The sequence below is a fragment of the Mauremys mutica genome, chromosome 2 (assembly GCF_020497125.1).
Source record: "Mauremys mutica isolate MM-2020 ecotype Southern chromosome 2, ASM2049712v1, whole genome shotgun sequence".
In the NCBI taxonomy this organism is placed as follows: domain Eukaryota; kingdom Metazoa; phylum Chordata; order Testudines; family Geoemydidae; genus Mauremys; species Mauremys mutica.
This window is the reverse complement of record NC_059073.1, coordinates 36,799,376-36,820,460: the sequence shown is the minus strand read 5'-3', so window position 1 is coordinate 36,820,460 and position 21,085 is coordinate 36,799,376. Positions and strand designations below refer to the sequence as shown.

The 21,085-nt window shown below is 44.2% G+C and overlaps 1 protein-coding gene across 4 annotated transcripts in view; it reads left to right on the top strand.

Annotated features, from left to right (window-relative positions):
• ZFPM2 (zinc finger protein, FOG family member 2) overlaps positions 1-20,858 on the top strand; it is a 469,087-nt gene extending 448,229 nt beyond the window's left edge. For all 4 annotated transcript variants that reach the window (XM_045006802.1, XM_045006803.1, XM_045006804.1 and 1 more), the window contains 3 exons: positions 2,349-2,555; positions 5,922-6,146; positions 17,301-20,858. In XM_045006802.1, coding sequence (XP_044862737.1) covers positions 2,349-2,555; positions 5,922-6,146; positions 17,301-19,792 — 2,924 coding nt within the window. In that variant the 3' untranslated portion in view covers positions 19,793-20,858. The remainder of the gene's footprint in view (positions 1-2,348; positions 2,556-5,921; positions 6,147-17,300) is intronic.
• Positions 20,859-21,085: the final 227 nt, after the last annotated feature.

Genomic DNA, 21,085 nt, shown 5'->3' with positions numbered 1-21,085 from the left:
GCGGTTCCTGCACTAAGTGCTCTCCTTCGTCCTTTGGGGGCAGGGAAGAGTGGATATTGCCCTGACCCATCCCCATCTGCACCAGCCTATGGAAAGGGACAGGCATGCACTGTGGGGAGTGTATTGCACCCCATGCCTATGGATGGAAAGTGCCACATAACAGGGTGAAAGAGCAAATGTACTAGTGGTGGGAGCATAATTCTTAGGAAGAATCCTAACTGCCTCTAAGGAACTCTGATGCAAGGATATTGAGTCAGCCCCTTATTCCTGGTGTACAAGGATTTTGATCCAGACTGATTGCAGCTGGAGACCCTGTAAGCAACGACTCTCTTTTTTTCCCCCAGGGATACAGCATGTCAGGATTGTTGCTGGGGAAAGAAAGGTGGTGTTTTTATTGTGGCACATTTCAATGTTATTTTTAATACAAAATGTATAGCATTATAAGACTACAGTACAAGCCCTTATACTACAGTGTTCTTATAAAAGTGTATAATAATACATTGTATTATTGTTACACGGCAAGTTTCATATATAAATAAGAATAAAACAGAAGTGTGACACAATAAAAGGAACTCCGCCCTCCACTCACACAACTAAGTTATGTATGTGTCTTCAGGTAAAATAGTGTAGCTGGTTACAGAGCCTGAAACTGAAGTCATGTAGCTCAAAGTTGTTACATCTAAGAGGCTGATTAAACATCCATTAGTCTGAGTCTCTTCTCACACTGGTTTTGTACTGGTGTAACTCCAGTGGCTTCAGTGGATTTACTCTTGATTTACACCAGTGTGAGACACTAATCCAGTGCTTTAGTGTTCAAATTCCTGGTTGGTTATTAGGATTCTGGAGTTGTAGATGTAGTTGTATTGCTGTCTTCACTTTTCATCTCCTTATTCTCGAAAGGAACTTGGTGAAAGTTGCATCTTTGCATGCCCTAATTCTGGAAAGCAGTGAACCTTACGCTACATTGGTCCTGTTACAATAAATTGTTTGTAAACCTCATAGCTACCTTCAATGGCTGTAATACCAAAGGGTGAATGCAAAGAAACTTTTCTGCTTTGAAACTTTTATACCACTTTGAGGTCTGGAAGCTCAGCTTTATTTTTCCACTGAAACATATTGTCACTGATGCTGTTTTGTTTGCTCATCTTTGAAAGCTAATAGACTGGTTTAATTAATTGTCCAAGATTTCTCTAAAACAATGTCTTAATTCTTCCATTTAGCTGTGGCATATCATACACTGTTGTTATCTCCTCCACCAGATTTTTGCAACAAGTTGTTTTAAAACTATAATCTCTTTGAGGGGAAAAAAATGAAGTGCAGTTGAAAAGGCAGTTATGCTGAAAGATAAACACAGCAATATTACTTATCAAAATGAGTACAGTTTTGCTTGCCTAATGAATACAACATATAGCTTTTGCTATATATACAAAACCTTGGGGAACAAAAGCTTTATAACATATAAAGTATGCAACATTATTTCAGGCATAACTATACTGGATATGTATCTAGGCCTGAGAGCGTAGATAACACAATATAAGTGCTTTGCCTGTCTAAACATGTTAAATAAATGAGCATTCACTATCACATTCAAATACATTAGTAGATGTACTTGCATAGTTAATTTTCTTTTTAATGCACTGCACGTGACATTTGCAGGACAGAGCTATAGTGTATCTTACTGTTTGATGAAAGTTTCCCCCTTCCTCCCCTTTTAAACAAACCTTTATTTGAATAAGCCTTTATGAAACAGATCTTTGGCATATCTTCTCTTCAGGAAGTTCAGTCAATGTAAGCAGAGATAAAACAGTCATGTTATGAAAAATATTACATAAGAAAATATTTTTTCAGAGAAAGATGGTAGCAAACATAAGAGAGGGGGGAAATGACCTTATGAGGAAATTTGATTTCTTCTTTGCAGCTTTTGGGGGTTTTTTTTATTCTGCTGTGGATGAGGCACTTGGAATAAAACTGAAACTGTGGTATGAAAAAAATATGCAGGAAGTGAAGTAAAAATATAATGATTGGAAAAGTGCCAGTTAAAATAGTTTTGCTTGTATCTGAGTTCTGGCAATGTCAGTCTCTTAGGACACAAAAAAGTGAATTAGGGTGATTGTTCTTTAGTTGAATTGATTGTAGAATATATGCATATATTTTTATCATGGCTTCCTTAACAGTATTTTGAAAATTCTTCTACAGATAGAAATGGAACTTTAAAAAGCAAGAGTTTTCTGCCTCCTCCCCATAAGTAATCCAGTTAGAAAAGGGTATAAAGACACCCTACCTATGTTGAAGTAGTTCTGCAGATTTATGCTCCCCATTAAATCTTTCTGTTTTTATTTTTCATATAGGTGGCCAACTTTGGTGTACCACAACTAAGACCATCTCTGAGGGTGAAGAGCTAATTGCCTTTGTTGTGGATTTTGACTCAAGGCTACAAGCTGCCAGTCAGATGACTCTTACAGAAGGGATGTATCCTGCACGTCTGCTGGACTCAATACAACTGCTCCCTCAACAAGCTGCTATGGCATCTATTTTGCCTACAGCTATTGTCAACAGTAAGTGAATAATATTGTTCCATAGCTTTTTTTGTTTTTGTTTTTGTTATGTTTCGGGTTTTTTTTAACAGAGCAAAAATAGATGTAGAAAATTGGGATGGTAGCTGTACAGGATAGTGGTTGGCCCTCCCTCAGACAGAAGCTCTGTAAATCTGTTTGCAGAATTAGAAAATCATAAAAATAGAGATGAAAAGACCTGTTAGCTCACCTGGTCCATACTCTTTCCGTCAATGCAGGCTTGGTCTTCACAATACATATTCTAATGTTTATCCAGGCTAGTTTTCCATTTCTCAAGCAATAGAAATTGCTTCTGTTTGACTGTTTCAAAATGCGATAGAGGTCATAGTCAGGAATTTTCATTGTATTAGCCCTAATTCATGAAAGCATCGGTATTCAAGAAGGATTCTTAAGCCTGTGTTTAAGTCCCATTAATATTAAAGGAACAATCACATGCTGAATAGGGAAGGACTTAAGCAGTTGCTAAGTGTTCTTGAATCAGAGAGACATCCACCTTGTCTCTCTAATATTCTAGGACCAACAGGTTACAACAACACTGCATACAATTTCTTGAATCAGAACATTCAGCTGAAATATTCTGTTTATTAAATTCACCCAATTACTGCTATTAAGACCCCAATCCTAATTGCTCACCTTCCTTGCTGTTCTATCTTTCAAAAAATTGGTAGCTGATATCATGTCCCTCCTTAGTTGTCACTTAACTGTGTGATATATATTTGGCTCTTTTAATCATTCCTCATCACTGAGTCCTTCCATTCCTCTATTGTAGCACTTCCCTGTGCTTCTTGTAGTTTATAAATAGTTTGCAATAATTAAGTGACCAGAACTCTACACAATATTCAAGGTTTGGATTCACTAGAATCCAATAGGTCCAGATTCAGCTCTTATTCATGTTGAGTAATACCTACTCTTTGAGTAATCCCACCAGGTCCAATGCTGGATGACTATAAATGTCTTTGTCAATAGCTTTATTTTTTCTAGTTTGTTGTTTGTTTTTGTGTAAAGAATTGTACTGGTCACATTTACTGTGAATGTACTGCTAAAAGAAATAACTTAAAATATACCACTACCCTGTGGAGAGATAGTAGTGACAGCAATATCAAGCTGAAATATAAGGAAACACAAAGCAGGTTCATCTGCCTTCTGGAAATGGGGTTTAGTCAGCTGGCATTCTTGTTATTAATGCTAACAGGGTGTTGGAAATTTTCTGTCAGACTGTTTTTGTGCAGATTACACAAAATTAAAAAAAAAAACCTCCTCATCAATTATTGGGAGTGGACTACATCCACCCTGACTAAATTGGCCTTCAACATTGGTTCTCCACTTGTAAGGTAACTCTCTTCTCTTCATGTGCCAATATATATGTATGCCTGTATCTGTAATTTTCACTCCATGCAACTGAAGAAGTGGATTTTTTACCCACAAAAGCTTATGCCCAAATAAATCTGTTAGTCTTTAAGGTGCCACCGGACTTCTACATAAGAACATAAGAACATAAGAAAGGCCGTACCGGGTCAGACCAAAGGTCCATCTAGCCCAGTATCTGTCTACCGACAGTGGCCAATGCCAGGTGCCCCTGAGGGAGTGAACCTAACAGGCAATGATCAAGTGATCTCTCTCCTGCCATCCATCTCCATCCTCTGACGAACAGAGGCTAGGGACACCATTCTTACCCATCCTGGCTAATAGCCATTTATGGACTTAGCCACCATGAATTTATCCAGTCCCCTTTTAAACATTGTTATAGTCCTAGCCTTCACAACCTCCTCAGGTAAGGAGTTCCACAAGTTGACTGTGCGCTGCGTGAAGAAGAACTTCCTTTTATTTGTTTTAAACCTGCTCTCTCTCTCTTTTTTTTTTTTTTTTTTTGGATACAGACTAACACGGCTACCACTCTGATACAAAATTAAAATTTTCAGCAGGAAAATTTTGATTTTAATGAAAAATTTAGACTTTCCATCAGGAAAATGTAAATGACATATTTTGTTTCAGATTAGTTCAACCAATATCAGAATATTTCATTTGAATTGACCTAAAATGTTTTGTTTCAAATTAAAAAAATTGAACTGCATTTATTTCTGGTGCATTGCCTAATGGTAGTCGCAGTTGCATTCCCCATTCTCTCTTTTGGGCCGGGCTCCATAGAAGATGACATCTTTCATAGTGCATTTCCTCTATGTGGTGCATCATGGGAATCACATGACTCTACATGTATTATAGGAGATGTAGTCAAGTCAAAGAGTCTACCCCATAGGGGGGAATGAGATCTGGAACTATAACTCCCATATGGCAATAGGGAAATGTCTAGATGGTTGGTTTTGATCAAAAATGTCTAAATGAAGCATTTCGATACTTCTGAATCAATTTTTTTGGAATTTCCATTCAGCAGAAAACTCAAACATTTTAACTTTTCATCCTGTTTCAGAAAGTGGAATATTAAGGATCAACCTACAATTAGAGGTCATAGCATATTACAAAATTTAACTCCCAACATTAGTAATGACAAGAATCCAAGGAACAAAGAAAGCATGAGATTTTCAAGTTACAGTTACAGTAATTACTACATTCTTAGATTTTAGGCTCCAAAGAAACCATTCTGATAATCTAGTCTGACCTCCTGGCTATCACAGGCAATAGAAATTTCCGCAGTGATACCTGACTGGAGTCCAGTACACTTGTGGTTGAACTAGAACATATTTTTTAGAAAGACATCCAGTCTTAATTTAAAGAATCCAAAGCCCTAATTCTCCAAAAACTTAGAATATCAGGGTTGGAAGGGACCTCAGAAGATCATCTAGTCCAGCCCCCTGCTCAAAGTAGGACAAATCCCCAGACAGTTTTTTTTTCCAGCACACTCCAGTTTCCTAAAGGGCCTCCTTAATGGTTGAATTCACAACCCTGGGCTTAGCAGGCTAATGCTCAAACCACTGAGCTATGCACATGCCTAAAATTAAGCACATGTGTAAGGCTTTGCAGGATCAGGGTCCACGTTATTGGAGAACATCTCTGATTAAATATTTTCATGGTACTATAATACAGTTGAGACTGCATTTCTGCCACAAACTATGAATTCTATTTCAGTTTTAAACAGATTTGGTGTCCTAAAAACTTAGCTCAGTGTTTTATATTAATTGCTTATTTTATTAATTTATTTTGGCCTATAAAACAAACAAATGTTTTCCCTTGTCCTTGCAAATGACATTGTATGAAACCTGTGGCTGCCTTGCCAACATTTTGTTAAGTAAGTTGTTTCTTTAATGGAAAAGTTAAAGGATTTAAACCTTCCGTGTTACTTGTTGATGCTGAATGCACTGTGGCTAACCTGCATCTGGTTATATTTGCTTGTAGAAGATATATTCCCTTGCAAATCCTGTGGCATTTGGTATCGAAGTGAGCGGAATTTGCAGGCCCATCTCATGTACTACTGCAGTGGGAGGCAAAGAGAGGGAGCTCAGCTGTCAGAGGAGAATGAAGATAGTGCTCATCAGATATCCAGTGTCTGCCCCTTTCCACAGTGCACCAAAAGTTTTTCTAATGCAAGAGCTCTGGAAATGCACCTAAATTCTCACAGTGGTAAGTGCAATGTATCCCCCTGTAGATGTAGCTATTCCTTAAACATTAACCACTATAAGCATTATCTTCTTCAATGAGTCTCTAAATGTAAGCAATATAATCAAGCACTGGAAGTAGATACTACTAAGAAATCAGTCATTTCTGAACTGTATTATATAGTCCATGCACCTGTCACATATAATCTGTTCATCCGTGTAATTTATTTAATCATTTATCTGACCTACTTATGCATTTACATAAATCCAAACAGTTGGTCATTTAATGGCATAGATTATCTCAGATATTTAAACAAAGGTGTAAAGCTTTGTCCATTGAGAGGTTTGGTCATTTAGAGTATAGGATGGACATTAGGAACTCCTATATCTTATTCCAGATCCGATGCTGACTCCCACTGTAGTCTTGAACCATGTCACAACCTCTGAATTCAGTTTCCTTGTTTATAAAATGGAAATATTTCTTCCTTTTCATTAGAAAGCTGAAAATTGGCATAGATTTAGACCTATTATCAAGTATCTCTGAGTGTTATTTGAAAGTTAGCTTTGATTTGATCAGATTATTGAAAAATCACAAGTTGTAAATGCACAGAACATTCCACACTGAAGTTTCTACTAGGCATGCAAAGTTTGCAGATGAGGAAGACTGCGCTGTCAGGCCTAAGCAGTTAATTTGGCGTTAGAGTGAAATATGTACTGAGGTATGCCTGGGAAGAGGCAAGCATTCTCCAGAAGTTTCTGTGGACCTTGTTGGGTAAGTAGGAGTTAGGGAGGGCTTATGTATATTTTACATTTTTACAGGAGGGAGCTCCAGCCCAATGTGCCATGGCAATTGAATGCCATCCAAGGTTTGCAGGAGAAGGTCTCTCTCCTGAGGATCTGTTACAGGACAAAGAGTTCCACTGATGGAACTTATGCAATTTGCAGGCACAATGTGTATATATATTGAAATTACTGTCTTTAATTGCATCATGACCTGCTGTTTCTCAAAAACTATATTATAATATCATTTCATTTTCCCCACAACTTCAGTTTACTATCTTGTAGTTCTGTGTACTGCTTTGTGTATGTCCTTGAAAATCATTTATATGAAAATACATGTTCTTCTTCGAGTGATTGCTCATATCCATTCCATGAGGGTGTGTGTGCGCCGCGTGCACGTTCGTCGGAAGACTTTTACCCTAGCAACTCAGTGGGTCGGCTGGGCGCCCCCTGGAGTGGCGCCACCATGACGCCGGATATATACACCAGCCGACCCACCCACTCCTCAATTCCTTCTTACCGCCCGTGTCGGTCGTTGGAACAGTGGAGCGCTGCTTAGCTGACCTCCACTTCCCTAGCTACTCGTAGTTTCTCTCGTTAAGTATCGTATATAGTTCAGATTTTTATAGTTGTAGTTAACTTTATTTGTTTGTAGTATAGTATAGTGTATTTATTTCACAGGGGTTCGGGGTTTATCCCCTTCCCCTCACCCGGTGCCGGGTCCGATGCCCGGTCCACAGGGTTTTATAATGCTCGGCCGGCCTCAAGCCGATGCCGACAAGAGATCCTCTCCTAAGTGCCTCGAGGAATCTCACCTCACAGATAAGTGCCGCATTTGTGAGGCCTTTAATCCGAGAACAAAGGGGAGCGGGACTTTCGTCTCAAGCAGCTCCTGACGGAGGCAGCTCTTGCTCCTCCGCTCTCGGCACCGAGCGCTGGTTAGTCTTCAAGGAGCGTCCCCTCGGCACCGGATTGCCGGTACCGCCAAGGCCTCTCGGCACCAGCCGTCGATAGCTCCGATGTCCACCCGGCATGGATCCCTCTCCTGGAGGATGAAGAGGCACAAGATTCTTGCTGCGTCCGAGCCGCCTGCTCCGCAGCCCGAGCGCTATGCTAAGTCGTATCGCCCGGCACCGATGTCTGCCGCAGTGCCGACAATATCCACACCGCTAACTCTGGCCATGCAAGAGCCGTCGAGTCCGGTGCTGGAAAGCTCCCCGGTATGAACCGTGGTCGAGCCCGTTATTAAGCTGCGTCGGAGCCGCCTGCTCCGCAGCCGAGCGCTCTACTAAGTCGCACTGCCTGGCACCTATACCTGCTGCGGCACCAGCAGTATCGGCACCGTCCACTCCGGCCATGCAAGAGCCGTCGAGTCCGGTACCGACACGCTCCCTGGTACGAGCCGTGGTTGAGCTCGCTCTTCAGCTGCGTCAGAGCCGCCTGCTCCGCAGCTGAGCGCTATACTAAGTCGGTCTGCCCGGTTCTGATACCTGCCGCGGCACCGACAATATCGGCACCGTCGACTCCGGCCACGCAAGAGCCGTTGAGTCCAGTGCCTGAACGCTCCCCGGTGCGAGCCGTGGTTGAGCTCACTATTCCCTCCACGCCGGAAACATTTCCACAGCGAGGGAGTTGATGACAGTGACAGAGCTGCGATGCTTCAACCCCCGGCACCGCCGGTGCAGGTTATATTGTCTATTGGCGAGCCTGTCTTGCTCAGGCCACCCTGCGTCGGCACCACAGAGCGGCACCATTCACGATCGCGGTCCCACAGATGTTCTCGGTCCTGTCGCCAAGCCAGGTGCCGGCACTGCTCACGGTCCTGGCACCGTTCCCCATAGCGGTACCGGTCGTACCCGCGGCACCGATCAGCGTCCCGTTCCCCGACCTGGTACACTCGGTGCCGATCCAGCTCCCGGCACCGCTCCAGGCACTGGACTCCCGTAGCCACTCCCGGCGTCGAGCCTCGAGATCTCGGTCAGCCTCCCGGCACCGCTCCGGTTGCAGGTCCCATTCTCGCTCCCGGTACCAGTAGGCCTCACGGTACTGATCCCCGGTGCCGCGTCGAGCGCCATGAACTGGAGAGGGAGACTCTGCCCAGGGCTTTAACTTCTCCATGGCCATCCATTCAGATGTGCACACCAGAGTCTTCCAGGTGCCCAGGCCAGGACCCTGACCCCCATCAGTGGCTGCCCTGTACATCTTGGGCGTGCCATCAGGCCAAAGGCCTACCTGTGATCCCATCTCGCTCTGTTCCGTCAGAGCACTGGGTACCAGGGGCGACAGTTAGCCGTCCCCCTCCGACCGGTACAGAGGAAGTCTGGTTCTGCCACTGGATTCCCACATCCCACTGGATCAGGAGGTCGTCCAGGAGCGTGAGCCCACACAGGACCCACTTGTCCCCGGCCTTTCTTCTCCCTCCTCCCCAGATGAGGCGGTGACTCCTTGGGCCCTCCCCTAATCGGCCTGGGGGCCCATCAGGACCTCCCGAGACGGGTGGCACTCAATATGAATCTCCAAGTGGCCACTATCCCACCCGTAGGCATGGGAGTCGAATGCATGTGCATGGTATCCTCCAGGGGTGACGGGCACCTATATGTACGTCTTTCCCCCTGCTCCCTTGTCATCTAGTCCGTCAATGAGACGCAACGCCATGGCCTACAGGGACCGGCCCCTATGTCCAAGGGGGCTAGGCGAATGGACTTCCTGGGCCATAAGATGTACTCGGCAGGCGCCCTGCAACTTTGCGTAGCAAACCAGCAAGCCCTGCTTAGCTGTTACTATGGGCGGCGGTGGGAGAATTTACGGAGTCAGTTTCTCAGAACTCCCGTCAACAGTTTGACGCCCTCCTGGAAAAAGGGCCAAAAGTGGCGAGAGCTTCCCTCCGGGCCTTGTTGGATGTAGCGGACTCCACACCCATGACTCTGGCCTCGGGTGTTGCCACGAGGCGCATTTCATGGCTCCAGTTATCGAGCCTTCCCTCGCAGCTGCTGCACACTATACAGAACTTGTCCTTCAATGACAAAGGCCTGTTCTCAAAACTGACCCTAGGCTGCAAGGCCAAAGGACAGCAAGGTCACTATGCACTCCCTCTCGGCATGTACATGCCGATGTCTCACTGCTGACCTTTCCGCCAGCCTCACCGCCCTTACCCTGCGCCTGGACAACGACAGGGCTTTCCCAGCAGGCGACGCTGAGGCAATCGTAGGCGTTGGTCGGGACCACTAAAGGGCCAAAATCAGGGTCATCCCAACCACCAATCGAGCAAACCTATCCCTCCTCCTCCCTCTTAGGGACCCCTCTCACGAGCAATTCCTCTTGCAAGAGGTGCGGGCGCTCCTCACCATCGGAGCTATAGAGGAGGTTCCAAGGACGAAAGGGACAAAAGGTTCTAGCCCCAATAGTTCCTGATCCCCAAGGTGAAGGGAGGTCTCAGACCTATCCTAGACCTGCGGGAGCTCAACAAGTTATGATATACCTGGAGTTCCGCATGGTATCCATGGGGACCGTCATCCCATCCTTGGATCCCGGAGACTGGTATGCCGCCCTCGATATGAAGGGCGCGTATTTTCACGTCGCCATTTATCCTCCACACAGAAGGTACCTCTGGTTTGTGGCCAACCGTCATTTCCAGTTTACGGTCCTCCCGGTCGGCCTCTATACAGCCCCTGTGTATTCACGGTGTCTGGCTGTAGTCGCCGCCCTCTCCGCCACCGTCGGATACACGTTCTCCGTATCTGGACGATTGGCTCATTCCAGGGGCCACCGGGGCCCAGGTTGCCACTCGTGTGGGCGTCGACGAGGTCCTATTCCTGCGTTTAGGCCTGATGATCCATATAGAGGAATCCACCCTGATTCCCACACAGGGAATAGACTTAACTGAGGCCACCCTGGACTTCAGTATCGCACAGCCTGCTTACCTACGCCTTGATTTCACACGATGGTAACCATTGTACAAGGTCTATGGATCTTCCCGGCAACTTTGGCTTGAACTTGCCTAGGTTTTCTGGGCCACATGGCTGCCTGCACGTGTGTAACCGAACATGCCAGGCTTCGCCTCCATACACTTTAATCGTGACTCACCTCAGTGTACCACCCAGCCGGAGACAGCATGGTCATGGTCGCCTCGATCCCCCCGAGCATCCTAGGCTCCCTCGACTGGGGGTCGACGCCCTCCCTGACGTGTGCAGGGGTGCTGTTCGATCCACCTCACCCTCACCCTCAGTGTCCCTCATGATGGACGCCCCCATCTCTTGGCTGAGGTGCTCACTTGGGTCAGTTTCCCACTCCAGACCTTTGGTTGGCTCAACAGCTGCCGTTGCACATCAATGTCCGGGAGTTGAGAGCACTCTGCCTTGTGTACCAGGAGCTTCAGCAGCACCTACAAGGCTGTTGTGTCTTGGTGTTCACAGACAACACAACAGACACCAGTTGCATAAACAAGCACGGAGGAGCACGGTCCTCCTCTCTTTGCAGGGAGCTATCCAGCTCCGGGACTCCTGCACAGCTCAATCGACGGCCCTGGTAGCGTCCTTTCTCCTAGGGGTCCGGAACACTCTAGCGGATCGCCTCAGCAGTTCCTTCCTGTCTCTCAAGTGGTTGATTCCTCCGGATGTTATCCATTACGTTTCTGGAACTTCGCTCTCGCGGGAACAGAACGAGAGAGAAGTTCTGCTCATACCAAGGCCTCTCCCCGGGCTCGATCTTGGCTGCTTTTCTGATGCCGTGGACGAGCCATCTCCCGTCCGCTTTCCCACCGCTCCCGCTGGTTCGCAAGGTCCTAACACTCCGCAGGGACAGAGCGCATCTGATCATGATCGCTCCAGCGTGGTCCAGGCAGCACTGGTACACCGTGTTGCTAGACCTATCGGTAGCCAACCGATTCCCCTGCCTCTTTGCCCAGACCTCATAACGCTGGATCACGGCAAGCTTTACCACCTAGACCTGCAATCCCTGCACATCTCCGCATGCCTGCTGCAGGCCTAAACCGATCCGAGTTACGTTGTTCTGCCTCGGTTCTACAGGATTCTCCTGGGTGGTAGGAAGCCTTCCACTCGGTTAACGTATCCGCCCAACTGGCAGTCTTTCTCTTGCTGCTACGAAACACAATGTTTCCCCCACAGAGGTTCTGATCCATTTGCTCTTGGATTGCCTATGATGTTCAAACAGCAGCGCCTGGCGCAGTTCGTCATTAAGGGTGCACTTGGCAGCCGTCTCTACCTTCCTCCCAAGGGAGAGTGGCTGCTTCATATTCTCACACGCTGTGGTTTCTAGGTTCCTCAAGGGCTTGGGGCATTTATGCCCCCAGGTTCGCCGCCCCCACCAACTCCTGGGTCTTCAACCTGGTTATAAGCAGACTTATGCCTGCTCCATTCGAACCACTGACAACATGCTCGCTGAGATACCTGTCCTGAGGGACAGTTTTTTCCTTGTAGCCTTTGCATCGGCTGGACAAGTCTCCGAACTTCTGGCTCTCACAGTGGACCCATGGTACACTATGTTGCGTAAGGACAAGGGGCGGTTGTGACCACGTCCGGCCTTCCTCCCTAAGGTGCTGTTGACCTTTCATATCATCCGGGATATCTTCCTTCCGGTCTTCTTTCCGAAGCCCCATTCATCGCGAAGGGAGCACATTTGCCCTCCCTAGACGTCCGTAGGGTGCTCGCTTTTTATGTCAAGCGGACAAGCCTTTTTGTATGCCCCCAACTCTTCGTTGTATTGGCAGACCGGATGAAGGGCCTACCTGTCTCCTCCCAGAGCTTTCCATCTTGGGTGACGTCGTGCATTTGTGCCTCCTGTGACTTGGCCCATGTTCCGTCGAGCCACCTTACTGGTCGTTTCACCAGGGCTCAGGCTTCTTCTGCTGCCTTTCCGACTCACATACCCTTCCAGGGGCTATGTCATGCTACTACCTGGTCCTCTATCCGGACCTTTGCCTCTTTGGTCTAACTGTCCAGAGATGGTGCAGCCTTTGGCTTAGCAGTTTGCATTCTGCAACATCTCACTCCGACCCCACCGCCTACGTAAGGCTTGGGAATCACCTACATGGAATGGATATGAGCAATCACTCGAAGAAGAAAAGACGGTTACTCACCGTTGTAACTGTTGTTCTTCGAGATGTGTTGCTCATATCCATTCCAAACCCACCCTCCTTCCCCACTGTCGGAGTAGCTGGCAAGAAGGAACTGAGGAGTGGGTGGGTCGGCTGGTGTATATATCCGGTGCCATGGTGGCGCCACTCCAGGGGGCGCCCAGCCGACCCACTGAGTTGCTAGGGTAAAAGTCTTCCGACGAACGTGCACGCGGCGGGCACACACCTACATGGAATGGATATGAGCAACACATCTCGAAGAACAACAGTTACAACGGTGAGTAACCGTCTTTTAAACCATAACATACTACATTTCCAGGCTAACAGTACAATGTAAAGGTGAAATATGTGCAATGTGTCTCTGCTCTTTTCCTGAATGGTCTGCTACTTGAAAAGTTCACGTGTAGTGAATGGATAAGAAAATGATGAAAATGCATACTTACAGGAAGGAGAACTCATATAACAAGTCTGCGGGCTAAATCCATGACAGGGACCTTGCCTCAGCACTGCCACCCTAATGTATAGGTGCCATGAGCCCACTGGAATACACAACCCTGATTTCAGAGCTTGGGCTCCTTGTGCATTTCATGGGGAGAGTTATGTACCTAACAACAGGATTCAATAAGCGGGGAGCTGCCTAAACTATCCAGTAGGAAATGCAAAAGGGGACTTAGGTGCCTAAATTTGGGCTGGAGGGAGGGGCCCATCTCTCTTCAGCAGTCACAAGATTTAGGCACCGAAGCCAGGTCAGCCCTTTCTTGCAAAAAAAGAAAAAAGAAGAGCAGATGGTAGATGCCCTTATACCTGAGCAGTTAGGGCACTCACCTGAGATGCAGGACACCCATTTTTGAATCCCTACTCTTGAGCAGAGATTGCCCTACCCATCAGGCTGTAGGGTATTCTGTGATAGGATGCACTCAATCCGTCCTGTTGGAGCTGTTCCACTGTTTATTAAAATACTTAAATATAGACGCCCCCTGGGTTACACAAACCCGACTATGCAAATCCACAGTTACTGAAAAAGTTCCATAAGCTAGAAATAGGAGGGGGTTTTTTTGTTTGTTTGTTTGTTTGGGAGTTTTCTGCGTAATGGTCAGGTAGCAAAATTCGAGTTATGCAAGGTGCTCCAGAACAGAACGCTTGCGTGAGTCGGGGAGCGTCTGTATTCGTTAGGCCAGAGAGAAAATGACTCTATAAGCCAGTGATTAGGGCATGCACCTGGGAGACCTAAGTTCCAGTCCCTGCTCCAACACATATTTAAGTATTTTATACACAGTAGAAATGTAGGTGCTCAGGATTAGGCAGCATCTGAGCAGTGTTTTTGTGGATCTAAATTTGGCCCTAGGAAACTAAAGTGCCAGTTAGGCACCTAAGTCCCTTTTATGGGTCTAACCATAAGGTAGTAAAATACATTGTATCGTTTTGACAACAATTAGTGTAAGTATAGAAGGATGCAAAAATATGTGTTACAAATGTGTTTCTTAAACTTCAGGAAAAAATGTACTATATTATATTGTATTAATTGAGAATTAATATGTTATCCTGTAGTTAAAGACTATTTCATACTGAATACATATAACAGGACACAGTTAAAGATGTGCAAACTACCTGTGGCACTCCCTGACGTTTTAATGCAGAACCAAGCAATGTTTAGCATTCTGTTAATGTTCTTTTTTTGTGGAGACTATTTTTCCCCCCTTAAATCCATAGAAATTCAGCTACATATCACAAATTCTCCACAAAGATTATTTAGAAATGTATTACCTTATGCTAAATTAACTCATATACCATAATAGCATTTTTATTTGTGTATAAGAAGTTATGGATAGACTAGAGAAATTCTTTTGGCCTGAATAATTTGTTTAGGTCTCTGTTAAAAGTCAAAACCTTCCTTTTCAACTCAGTGGGACTATTTACATGTGTAATAGTTACTCGCATGTGCTTGGAGGATTAGACCCCATTGATCAGACAGTAAAGCAAGGTGCCTTCTACCTAATTCTAATGCGATAGAAGTTAGATACTGTACCATTGTGCATTGTGAAAGCAGTGGGGGATAATCTCAGTGCATTGAATACTATTCCTGCTTGTAAACAGGTTCTAAATATAATGTTGCAAAATCTGTGTGAACTTCTTCTGAAAGTTTAATGGCTGCCATGTTTTCCTGTGTGACAGCTGCCATGCTGGTGGACATCATGAACTGAACCAGGGGCGAAACAGCTAAAACTACAGGTCTTTACAGCTTGTGCTAATGAACTGTGCCCTAGCTGGGTGCTATAACAGACCCACATCCTCTATGGATCAGCACAGAGGGAGGCATAGAACACACACTAACCAGTGGGTTACATACTTCCTTGGGCAGGTCATTCCAAGCTAGGGTGACCAGATGTCTCAATTGTATAGGGACAGTTACTATGTTGGGGTCTTATATAGGCTACTATTACCCCCCACCCCAGTCCCGATTTTTCACACTTGCTGTCTGGTCACCCTATCCCAAGTATATGAGGCCCACAGCAGGTCATATCCTGGACAACCTCCCCATATGTGATGGCCACAGGGCACTTTGACCAGCACTAGGGATTGAAGCAGGGTCCTCTGGGTCTGAAAGTGTGAGTTTTCACAGCTTGAGCTAGTTTCACCATGACACTCACTGCTCTGCACTGCTCCAGTGTCACAAAGCAGCTGTAAACCCAGTTTATTTGACCATGTGGTGTGCACATATATATAATGTTGTAAATCTAAATCAAACACAGATATTTTTCCTTCCAAATGTTTCTTCATTAAATTCATAGAAGCCCTGGGCTCCTCTTTAGACAATATAGGCCATTATTGTTCTTCCAGCACAGAACTCTGGCTTTAGTTGTGCTCTTTAAGCATTTATAGCTTGAGTATACCCTGAACACACAGTCTCATTCTCTGCACAGATTGTGGGTAGGGTTTGAATTTGCTTCTGTTTTTACACTGTACTTGATAGGAAGAGCTCTGGTGAGTTCATATCTGTGAAAAATGTGTCTCATTGGTAGGGCTATGATTTTGGATACAGAAATTGTGAATTATAATAAACTCCATGAAATATTTGGTTAGGCCCCCCCAGACTGAGTGGCCTTGCCCCCAAACTGAATGGTGTGTCCCTTCAGAGGGATGGATGGGCCAAACATAAGTGGCTCCACAACCTCATGGACCTGATTGCAACACCCAGAGTTGGGAGCCAGACCTAGCCCCACTGAACAGAAGCTGCCACTGGGGATGAGTGTGGGGTGGGCTTACTCTTCAACCCACCGGCTCTCCTGGACCTGATCTTTGAACACCCTCCCCATACTCTTGTGCATGCTGATGTAGCGAAAATTCCATTGGTTGGTGACCTTTCTGTGACTTACTGTGTTTTCTTGCACCTCTGCCCCAAAATTTACTAAACATTTCCATTCTGAAATCGTAGCCTTACTCCTTACCTGCAATAACTGCCTGCTACTACTAAGTACAGGTGGTGTAAAAGAGTACTTTCTTCACTGACATTTTTTCCTCCTAGGCCAGCCCTCCTCCTTCCTCACAGTGGACTCATCCTTTCAGCCCTTCTCCCACTGAGTTCCCATTCCAGAGCCCTGGATCTTCTTTCCCATATAAGCAATTCATCTCAGCCAAGCAGGCGCTGGCCAACAGTAATGGAGATTATTGGAAATGTGCTCTCCGCAACTCTGCCTCTGATTCGGTACTTTTTATAGGCCCCCGCTGAGCTTGAGGACTGGATCTCAATTATATTGCCTTGATATGCTCCTGTGATCAGAGAAAAGTGAACATACTCCTGAGCTTTTTGATTTCTCCAGCCCCTACTGAATATCCTTGTGTAGAACATTGGACCCCAATGCTTATTGATTTATGGGGAACAACATGTTTTTTCCAAGTGGAAATTGCTATTTCTAAAACTGGAATGGGTTAGTTTGGCATTTCAGGGAGAGCCTGATCTATTTTTATTCTTCCCCTACTCTCGCCTTCCCTTTATTAATTGGAGGGCTCTCTGCTTCATAGCTGAAATTCTGAATCCAGGCTGAACTCAATATGGAAAATGAGCCAGTTCATGGCATAGCTGATCACTTTGGGAACCTCTTATAGCAATTTGTTGGAAAGAGATTTTGAATTGATTTAAGCATTACCTGAGTGATCCATATGGGTGAATACTTACAGAACATTTTCACCAGAGGAAAATGAGTTGTTCACATGATGTTTATATTCTCCATGTGATTGCTTTTCATGGTATACTGCATGAGGGGAAAGCAGTTACTCTAACTTGGTGTGTATTATTTATCTTTTCCATAGGAGTGAAAATGGAAGAATTTCTCCCACCTGGTGCTAGTCTGAAATGCACAGTTTGTAACTACACTGCAGACTCAGTGATTAACTTTCATCAGCACCTGTTTTCACATCTCACTCAAGCTGCCTTTAGATGCAATCACTGCCATTTTGGCTTCCAAACTCAGAGGGAGCTACTGCAGCACCAAGATCTACATGTCTCTGGCAACAAACTGCAGAGAGAAAGTGACATTGAGCACTCTCCGGGTGGTACTGATGAAGCTTTACAGCCAGCAACAGACCTTTTGAACAGAAATGAAGTTCCCCAGAGTCAAAAGACCATGCAGACTAAGGATGCAAGTTCAGACACTGAGCTTGACAAATGTGAAAAAAAGACTTCACTTTTCCTGCCAGCCCAGAGGCCAGAAACACAGCCTGCAACAAATAAACAAAGTTTTTCATACACTAAAATAAAATCTGAACCATCTAGCCCGAGACTTGCCTCCTCCCCAGTTCAGCCTAATATTGGCCCTTCTTTCTCTATGGGACCTTTTCTCTCTCAGTTTGCTTTTCCCCAGGACATCACAGTCGTTCCTCAGGCTTCAGAGATCTTAGCCAAAATGTCTGAACTGGTCCATCGAAGACTGAGGCATGGCAGTAGTAGTTATCCTCCTGTAATTTACAGTCCATTGATGCCAAAAGGGGCTACTTGCTTTGAGTGTAACATAACATTCAACAATTTGGACAACTACTTGGTACATAAAAAGCATTACTGCAGCAGCCGATGGCAGCAGATGGCAAAGTCACCAGATTTTTCCAGCATTTCTGAAAAAATACCTGAGGCTGTAAGTCCCAATAATGGCCAAAGTTCTATAAACATTCTGAATACTGCTCCTCACACTTCCGATGCAGAGAATCAACTTCTTCAGACGTCTTGCATCAACTCCTCCACTGTCTTAGATTTGATTGGGCCAAACAGTAAAGGTCATGAAAAAGACTTTTCGGCACAGACTAAGAAGCTCTCAGCTGCAACCAGCAATGATGAGAAAATGAATGGAAAACCTGCTGATGTGAAGAACCCCAATGCTCCTTTAGTAGAAGGAGAAAGTGACCCCAACAAAACCACATGTGAAGCTTGCAATATTACTTTCAGCAGACATGAAACATACATGGTCCACAAACAGTATTATTGTGCCACACGCCATGATCCTCCACTGAAGAGATCTGCTTCCAGCAAACTGCCTGCTATGCAGAGAACAATGCGTACACGTAAACGAAGAAAGATGTATGAGATGTGCCTACCAGAGCAGGAGCAAAGGCCACAGCTGGTTCAACAACGGTTTCTTGAAGTGGCTAATCTTGGCAACCCTTGCACATCCACTCAAGAATCAACAGAAGGTCTTGGAGAATGTTACCATCCTCGGTGTGATATCTTTCCAGGAATAGTCTCAAAGCATCTAGAAACTTCATTGTCTATTAACAAATGTATTCCAGTTTCAAAGTGTGACACTCCACACTCCACAGTTTCTTGCTTGGAGATGGATGTACCCATAGATCTCAGCAAAAAATGTTTATCACAGTCAGACAGGACATCCACCTCTCCAAAAAGGCTGCTAGACTACCATGAGTGCACAGTTTGCAAGATCAGTTTTAACAAGGTAGAGAACTATCTTGCCCATAAGCAAAATTTTTGCCCTGTCACTGCACATCAGCGTAATGACATGGGACAGCTTGAGAGCAAAGTATTTCAAAACCCAGAAAGTGAACGAAACAGCCCTGATGTCAGTTATGAAAGAAGCATAATCAAATGCGAGAAAAATGGAAACTCAAAACAATCTTCTCCCAATGGAAACTTGTTTTCTGCACACTTAGCAACTCTTCAAGGACTTAAAGTCTTTAGTGAAGCAGCCCAGCTTATTGCCACAAAAGAAGAAAACAAACATTTGTTTCTTCCACAATGCCTTTACCCTGGAGCAATAAAGAAAGCTAAAGGAGCAGATCAGCTTTCTCCATATTATGGAATAAAGCCAAGCGATTACATTTCTGGTTCTCTTGTCATTCATAACACTGATTTAGATCAAAGCACAAATACAGAAGGTGAATCTCCTAAAGACCAGATACCTTCAAACGGGTGTGCTGTGCAGAAGAAAGAGTCTCTTCCATTATTGCCAAAAAACAGAGGCATGGTAATAGTTAACGGTGGACTAAAACAGGAAGAAAGGCCTGCAACAAACCAACAACAAGAGAACATTTCCCAGAATCCTCAACATGAAGATGGGCACAAGTCTCCCTCTTGGATTTCTGAGAATCCGTTAGCTGCAAACGAAAATGTCTCTCCAGCTATTCCTACACCGGAGGAACAGTTGTCTAGTATAGCAAAAGGTGTGAATGGTTCCACCCAAGCCCCAACCAGTGGGAAATATTGCCGACTGTGTGACATCCAGTTCAACAACCTTTCAAACTTTATAACTCACAAGAAGTTTTATTGCTCATCACATGCAGCAGAACATGTCAAATGAAACAATCGGTCACCTTTGGTACCTGTGTTTAGTATATTGTTCCATACAGTCTAAAGAAAGCTGTTTGAATTACATCTGGACAATCAGGAGATAATTCATTATTGCTGAGTTGAAGACTTCAAGGTGTAATTTCATTACAGTCCATTAGTAAAGTGTATTATTGGTGCCATTTTCAAAAATATTAATTTATTTTACCAGCAGTATTCATAGCTGTAGTTATGTTATTTTTTATTTAAAAACTTTATATTAAAGTCATTTGTAATGTTATTGTATAGTTATTGTGTAGCACATATGGTTTGCACTGTATAGTAGATTTTAAAGAAAATAGTCACAAACAATACAGAAAAGCATTTTAGAAATAGCTTCAAAAGCACTTGTGTATCCTGATTTTTTTCTTATATGCTGTTGCAGATATATGTATATGCTAAAATATAACTTGCAAAAAAGTTTCAACTATGCTGTAAAGTTCGCCTTAAAATTTCAATTTTTTGAACTATTGGGCTCAGTTTGCACTTTATATTTTAGCAGATACAGTACCTTAGTCATTAGGCTTTGCATTTGTATGTAGCAGTATGTTTCTGTCCACTTTCTTAATCTGAAACGTACGTTAAATGAAGATGGCAATTTTTTTCTTGTATAGTACTTGTATTTTCTTTCGCTGATGCATCTCTGTCTCAATTTTTAAAACTTTGCTGTTAAATGCAATACTTTATAAGAATGAACAAAATTACTGGAAGCAGTATTGTAAGTAATGAAGTCATATCAATCAGTTTTATCTTTTGAAAGGCACAGTCTAAAATGAAACCCTAAACTCAATGCTGCAAGTATGAATCTAATTCATATATAAGATATATTTAAATATAAGCGTAGCAATACTGCAACTGGTGATCACAAAGATAATGTTCTACTTCTGATAGAAATAATTTCTCAACAAATGTTGTTACTATGCATGTATATGGATGGAATAAAATTCCAGATCATTGGAGATGTTTGGCAGTAATTTTTTTTTTGTTTTGTTTTGCTCTATTTGAAAAGGGTGTAGATATCAAAAAATTTAAGTGAGCAGTTGGGGACAGGCTAACATCATACACTCTGCACTTGAAGTAAATATCACTGACAACAATTTAAAAGGAGAAAATGAGCAGGTTGAGGCCTGTTGTAGGCAGTATATTTCTTTAATTGGAATCAAGGAAGACATACTTCATTGAAGAACAAAGGCTGTATGTCAACTGCTGAAGCCAGTGGAACTACGCTGGTTTACACCAGCTGAGGATATTACCCTGTATCTTTTAA